Consider the following 7831-nt stretch of genomic DNA (forward strand, 5'->3'; position numbering starts at 1 on the left):
CAACACGCAAGCCACCATAGTACGACAAACTAACAGTTGAGTGGTGGTTTGAAACACTTAATAGAGAATCTTTAATAAATGCACCATCTCTGGGAAAAAGTTTTCATGCATTTTCCCCTGATACTTGCATTTTATAATAACTATTTTGGTTTATTGAAATTTCAGTCCTTTGTGTCATGACATTTTTTCCTTTCAAATCTTTTAATATGAGTCGGGGCCGACTCGACGGCATACAACAACAACAACAACAACAATGTTTTTTATTATTTTGTGTTTCATAAGAGCATCTTAAATTATATTCATATATTAATTCCGAAGGAATATTCTTAACTTCCACAGAGAGAAATATATCCCATTTATCTAGAAACATATGGCCCCCTCAATGTACTTTTCATTTTCTACTCTTGATGGAAAGATGAATGCAAGAAATATTTCTCTTTTTTCTCATTATAAAATAATAATAGTAACAGTATAAAATAGCTGCTGACATTCACCTCAGCATTGGCAGTATCACTGGGGAGTGACAGGGGCTACAGTGAACTGGGAGGCACGTGCACCCATCTAAAGCGACCAGTGGCTCTTCAGTTTTAACCTATTATTGCAATGTGGGAATCTGGGTCCTGTGTTGTCAGGTCTTCCGCTGTTTCACAGGATACCAGAAATACAGATATTTATGTAACATTTATTTTACAAGAATGAATAAACTGAGTAATTTTATTTTTAAATGTTGTTTATTACTAATGTGCAAACAAACAAAACACCTGTATTTGACTGGTACACCACCATTTGCTAGCCTCTGTGTACCTTATCTCTACTGAGGCACTTTTCCATGATGTCTTTAAGGCTGAAGACTAAGATCATTTCTCTCATTACAAAGGCTAATTTAATAGGACAGATAACAGGAAGGACATGCTATCTGGTCATTTTAAAGTCCGGGTGTCCAGCTGTTTTGGGAATTTATATTCCCACTGCTATTGAGTTGCTTGTTACTAACTCATAGTGACTCTCTAAGACAGAGTAGAACTACAGAGTTTCCAAGGCTGCCACGTCCTTATCCCACAGAGCAGCTGATGGGTTCAAACCACTGACATTTTGATTGGCAGCCAAATGCTTTAACCACTGTGCCACCAGGGCTCCTTTTATATTTACTTCACATTGATTTATAAACCCAAACCCAAACCCACTGCCTTCAAGTTGATTCCAACTCATAGTGGCCATGTAGGACAGAATGGAACTTCTCCATAAGGTTTCCAAGGCTACAAACCTTTGTGGAAGCAGACCACCACATATTACTCCTGCGGGGTGGCTGATGGGTTGAAAGTGACCTTTCAGTTAGCAGCCAAGTGCCTAACCTCTGTGCCACCACAGGTCCTTAGTAGACTTATGTTATTGTTGCTAGGTGCCGTGGAGTCAGCTCCCACTCTTAGTGACCCCATGTACAATAGAACAAAAACACTGCTCAGTCCTGTGCCAGCCTCATAATCCCTGCTATATGTGATTAAATCTCAAATTCCCAGAAGGATTTTTTATGGGACTTGAGAAATTTAGTGTAAAATATATCTTAAAGGACACAGGGCCAAGAATAGTCAAGGTTATTGCTAAAACGGCAAGGAGGCCACATGTTCTGACCTCCTCTAACCCTCCAAGAGGAAGACAGGATTACCAGCAGTAACCCAAGGCCTATTACTGCCAGGCCAGACATGCTGCCTCCCTCCAGCCCTTTCACCAACCGTTCCTCCCAGAGCACCCACCACCTCTCTCCTGGGTTCGATAATTGGCTGCAGTGGCCACACAGAGCTCACAGATTATGTGGTTTATTAGGGAAGCACCAGGCTACAACTCAAGTTCAGGAAGAATGCTCAGTCTCTCTCCCAGCCCACCGTCCCTCAGCCAACAGTCTCTCACAGTCCCTTTCCCAGCAGCACTGGTCCCTAGGTGTCTCACTCAGCAATGCGTGTCTCTTGCGTCTCTTTCCCAGCAGCACGTGTCTCTTTCAGGGGCGCGTGTGTCTCTTTCGGCAGCACGTCTTCCTCAACCAGCAGTCAAAGAGCGTTCTGCCTCTAGGAGACGTCCTTTTGAGCCCGGCAGAGTGGCCAAACTAGCCAATCATAGCATCAGAACTCTAAGCACCTGAGAGAGAGTGGGCACCTCCCAGAACATTGTTTTGTGCCACGCCCAGCAGAAATACTCCAGGTGGACAACTTCAGCAATCAGGAGCTCCTCAGTTGCTCATAGAAAATCCCACCTTGGAGTTTACAAAGACTTATGGGTAGAAAAGCCACACTAAGTAATTTACTACACTGCAGTTATCTTAAAGAATAATTAGGTGGGTGACCTGTCCTTCTAGGTATTATGACTTCTTATCAAGTCGGCGTGTTGCCAATTCAAGGATTGGTATATTGACCAATGAATCAGAAGAGAATCCTGAAACTGAATTGATGATAGAGATAGTAATGTAGATCAATGGAGAAACAACAGACTTTTTAATAAATGGTACTTGAGGACCTATATGGAAAAAATGAAATGGATAGAAGATTGTGTTCAGGTAGGTTAATGATAAACACATACATACACACGTATGAATGTGTGTATGCATATATATTTCACTTTATGTTGACCTTTAATATAACATAAGGAGCTCTGGTGGTGCAGTAGGTAAGGCATTGGGCTGTTAACCAGAAGGTCGATGGTTTGAACCCACCAACTGCTTCCACAGATGAAAGGTTAGGCAGTCTGCTTCCATAAAGATTTCACAGCCTTGGATAACCCAATGAGGATTGCTTTAAGTCAAAATCGACTCAATGGCAATGAGTTTGGTTTGGTAAATATAACACACTAATGTGTGTGTATATTTATATTTATACATATATGCATAAATATACATATATATATACTTTAATCTTTCAGAAACACTTTGTTTTAGCTGTGTCTTTTATACAGTATATATTTGGATTTTTTTTTTTTTTTCATTTTGCTCTCAAACTAAGAGCTATTATTGTTTTAACAGATGAGTTTATCTTATTTGTAATTACTGACAAAACCCAGGTGTTTCATGGTATGGAATGCTTCTGGGCTGTGTAAATTCGCAGGTTATTATAGTTCTCCCTAGCCTGGCTGCGTGCTCCAACCAAATTAAGCACTCTAAAAATGTTACTCTTTCTTATGCAGTGTTTTATAAAAATGGCTTCCCAAGAGAACATTGAAGAATATCCTTTTGTGGACATATTTAATGAAGATGAAGCTGAAAAACATTTTCTGTTGTCCAAACCTGTTTGCTTTATCATATTTGGAAAGCCAGTAAGTTGTCTCTTCTAACTTATTATTTAGTATATTCATTTGAAAATCTTGCTCTTATAAGTTACCATCCAAGAATGAAAACCACGTATGTGCTAAATTGGGGGGTTATTTTGGAGTGTTTATTAAATTTTAATTATTTAATTAAGAACTGATAAAATATTCATAGTAAATTCCTAATTCTCTCTCTTATAAGGCTATAATTGAAAAAGGAAACTACATTGTATTGAGCTTATTTATATATATGTATATATAGAAAGCACTTATGTGTATATATATGTATATGTATATATATATATTATGAAGAAATCACTGCACCATGATGATAATTACTAGTAGTGTGTGATCCAGGGTTATTTCAGACTTGGTTTACCTATAAAACCTTTTAAATGTTTTGCTAGGCTGTCTAGACAGCTGGGAGGTTCTCCTATTAATAATACCTAAAGATACCAGAAGCAACATACCTTCACTCTTCACCTCCAGTGTGTCAGCCAACATACACGCTGTCTTTCCACAAAACAGGGAGAAATAAAAAATGGCTGTTGCGTGAGGGCTTGCCTTTCTAGGCATTTCTAGTAAGGACTTCTAGGTCAAGAGCTATTTTCAGCCACTGAACTAGTTAGTAGTTAACCATTAGAAGGCCTCAACTTGTTCTTAAAGGGACATCCTTGGATAGCATAGACTGAGGGCTGGATCTCTTGACTTAATTTTACATAGATCCTGGGATAGGTACCAAGAAATTGTTTTAATAAGTGTCATTGTGTTCACAAACATAATTCAGTTTTAAAAGTAAGCATTACAAACAACCAGATACAAATGCTACTTCATGACACTAATCTTTTATATTTAAAACATGATACTTTCCAGAAACATAAATTAAGAAGGAATTTTTTGCTCTTGAAAATTCCTAAATGGAAGCATATTAAAGATCATGATTATAAACTTTATGAAGGGAATAAAATAGTGAATCTCAGTACAATCACAAATCATTTAGTGAATATTTCTGAGTTACAAAGAAATGTTATAGCAAACTCTTGACAAAGAATACAATATGATTATGGTATAGCTTCCTGATTTCAGGGCTATCTTCTTAATGTAAAAAAAATTATTCAGATCACTTCATGAGATGTGGCATATGCAACAATTAGTAGAGAAAGCAAAGCTCTGAATGTCTAGGGTATACTCTTTACTATTATGTAAGGAAAAAATTGACTTAATAAGACTGATGTCATGGTAACCAATAGAACCTTTAAAGTTGGGATCTCTGTTTCACTAGTATATGATAAATGACTGTTTTTTGGGTTTTAAATAACATTTCTGCTTTTTAAGGGGACTGGGAAAACAACATTAGCCCGTCAGATAGCCCAGGCCTGGAAATGTATTCGTGTTGAAGGTAAGTATTATTTCTTCCCCCAACATTTTATTATAAAAAAATCGATAGCTCATCGTCATACACACCACCTCATTTCACCCTCCCATTCTCTTGTGTACTAGACAGGTAACATGCATCCAGTGTGCAGCAATGTTTAGGAAGTTAGCATCCCCAAGATCCTTTGGCTGCAGGTGGTAGAGACAAATGCACTGTGGAGTACATTCTGTTGCCTCATACTTTGCTTACACTTAAATGGAATAATGTGTATAAATGTGCTTTGTAAACCCAGAAACCAGGACAAACCCACTGCCACTGAGTTGATTCCCACTCATATTGACCCTATAGGACAGAACAGAACTTTCTACTCCAGGGTTTCCCAGGCTATAAATCTTTACAGAAGCAGATTGCCTCATCTTTCTCCCACAGAGCAGCTGTTGGGTTCAAACCTCCGACCTTTTGGTTAGCAGCCGAATGCTTTAACCACTAATCCACCAGAGCCCCTTGTAAACTCCAAAGTGATATGTAAATTTTAATCTTTGTTGCCAATTGCAAAACACTCAAATATATTTGTTAATTTGGCAGCCCTAATGCCAGTTTGAGCTAATATTTTTGAATTCATGGTTTATTTAGCTTTACCAGTTTTGGAAGAACATATTGCTGCTAAAACTGAAACAGGAGTTATGGTAAGCAAATATAAATTTCAGAGTCATTGTGATACAATAGGCCTGTATCACAGATATATTCAACAATAACATATAACATCTATGCTTCTTTTTAGTTGCAAACGATGCTGGCCCGTGGGCAAAGTATTCCAGATGAACTTGTCATAAAGATACTGTTGGACAAGCTTAACTCCCTAGAAGTCTCTCACTTTGGTATGTTTATTTTTATACATCTAAAACCAGCACAGCAGACGTGAAACTTGTGCATCATCCGAAGCACAAATAGTTCCCAGTGTTGTTCTTTCTTTTGCCTGAGCGCAGGATTCCCAGCGCTCTGCTTTATTTGCTGGTTTCTTTTAGTCTCCAGATTCTACATTTATAAAACAAAACAAAACAAATTAGGTTTGTATGACCCAATCTTTTAGCACTGCACAAGCATCAGAAATCTCTCCAGAATAAACACGGAAAATCTGCTGTGGTCCGTGCAGCATGCTGATAGCCTCTGCTGGCTGCTCCCCACTCACCGAGTCTTCACCACCAAGTCCTGCCAATGGCTAAGTTTCTCTGCATTAATCCACGCTTGCAAGGCAAGAATGGGACCTAGAATGACATCAGCTTGTCCTCTGGCTCCAGACCACAGCAGACTTCCCCCAGGTCCCCCAGTCTGCTCACTGACTCTGGGCCCAGAAGTCTCCCTTTTATGCAGAGGGATGCTTTGGACCTAATTTCTCAAGAGAAAAATCACTGAAGCTCAGAATGAGTAAACAGAAGAGAGCAAATTCTATGACATTTGCAAAAGAAGGGAAGAAGAAGAAACATGAGCTTGGAGGTAAATTGTCCACCTGAAATAGATTTATTGCATGAAAGAAGAAAAATTTAGAAAGATACTTTGAATTCTCAGTAAGTTAAGAGAAGACACTATAACTATTAATAATTCTTAGCTGCCATGGGTCAACTCCAACCCAACCAGGCCTATGTTGTCTTCTTGGTCATTGGTATATTTGAGTCCATTGTGGTTATTATATCAGTCCATCTTCCTCGTGGTCACTGACTCTTTACCACACATGATGTCCTTTTTCTAGTAATTGGTCTTTCCTGACGATGTATCCAAAGTAAGGGAGCCAGAGTTTCACCATTCTTGCTTCTAAGGAGCATTCTGGTTGTATTTCTTCTAAGACTGATTTGTTCATTTCCCTGGCAGTCCCCAGGAATACAGAGATGAAAATAAAGTGTAATGAAGTATATACTATGATTACTGAAGCAAATCAATAATGGAAGCAGCAAAAGCAGACTTGAACCTACAAGACAGTGTTACTGTTAGCTGCTGTTGAGTCGTCTCCAACTCCTGTGATCCCATGTACAACAAACAAAATGTTGCCCAGTCCTGCACTATCTTCACAGTCATTGAGATGCTCCGGTCTGTTGTTGTGGCCACTGAGTATTTTGAGTGCCTTCCAACCTATGGGCTCCTTTTCCATCACTGTATCAAACAATATTCTGTTGTGATCCAGAGGGTTTTCAGTGGCTAATTTTCAGAAATAGATTGCCAGGCCTTTTTTCTGAGTGTATCTTAGTCTGAAAGCTCCACTAAAATCTGTCCATCATAGTTGTCCCTAGTGGCATAACTTCTGACATCATAGCGACATGGAAACCACCACAGCACAACAAACTGACAGACTATATATATCTATATTGTCTGTATTTATAGATAAATAAGGGAGCTCTGGTGGTGTAGTGTGGTTAAGGCAGTTGGCTGCTAATGCTAAAGTTCAGTGGTTTGAACCCATCAACCACCCCATGGGAGAAAGTTGAGACTGTCTGTTTCTGTAAAGATTTTCAGCCCTGGAAACCCAACAGGGTTGCTATGAATCAGAATGGCAGTGAGTTTGGTTTGGTTTTGGTTATATGCAAGTAAGTATCTCTAAATATAGATATGAAGGAGCTCTACTGGTATAGTGGGTAAAGACATTTGGCTGCTAACCAGGTCAGTGGTTCAAACCCACCAGCTGCTCAATGGGAGGAAGATGAGGCAATCTACTTCTGTAAAGATTTATACCCTTAGAAACCCAATAGGGGTTGCTAGGAGTCAACATCAACTCAATGACACTGGGTTTTTTTTGCATTTATATATCTAAAACTCAGCGCCATTGAGTCAGAGACAACTCATAGTGACCCCTCCTTGGGTTTCCGAGGCAGCATCACTACAAAAGTAGATTGCCCAACCTTCCTTTTGAGGTGTGGCTGGTAGGTTTGAACGACCAGCCTTCTGGTTAGCAGTCAAAAGCCTTAGGTACCACACTACCAGAGCTCCCACATTTATATATGTTGTTGTTATGTGCCTTCGAGTCGGCCCTGACTCATAGCGACCCCTTCTTGGGTTTCCGAAACAGTATCACTACAGAAGTAGGACTGCCCAACCTTCCTTCCGAGGAGTGGCTGGTGGGTTTGAACTGCCAGCCTTCTGGTTAGCAGTCAAGTGCCTTAGGCACTATGCTACCAGAGC

At 39.5% G+C, this 7831-nt stretch overlaps 1 protein-coding gene across 1 annotated transcript in view; it reads left to right on the forward strand.

The window, feature by feature from the left end:
• Positions 1-3180: 3180 nt before the first annotated feature.
• AK9 (adenylate kinase 9) overlaps positions 3181-7831 on the forward strand; it is a 178447-nt gene continuing 173796 nt past the window's right edge. The window contains exons 1-4 of the mRNA XM_007940858.2: positions 3181-3297; positions 4624-4687; positions 5297-5349; positions 5445-5541. Of these exons, the coding sequence (XP_007939049.1) occupies positions 3181-3297; positions 4624-4687; positions 5297-5349; positions 5445-5541 (331 nt within the window). The remainder of the gene's footprint in view (positions 3298-4623; positions 4688-5296; positions 5350-5444; positions 5542-7831) is intronic.

This window comes from Orycteropus afer, unplaced genomic scaffold (assembly GCF_000298275.1).
Source record: "Orycteropus afer afer isolate SDZICR_OR568_19922 unplaced genomic scaffold, OryAfe1.0 scaffold00072, whole genome shotgun sequence".
In the NCBI taxonomy this organism is placed as follows: Eukaryota; Metazoa; Chordata; class Mammalia; order Tubulidentata; family Orycteropodidae; genus Orycteropus; species Orycteropus afer.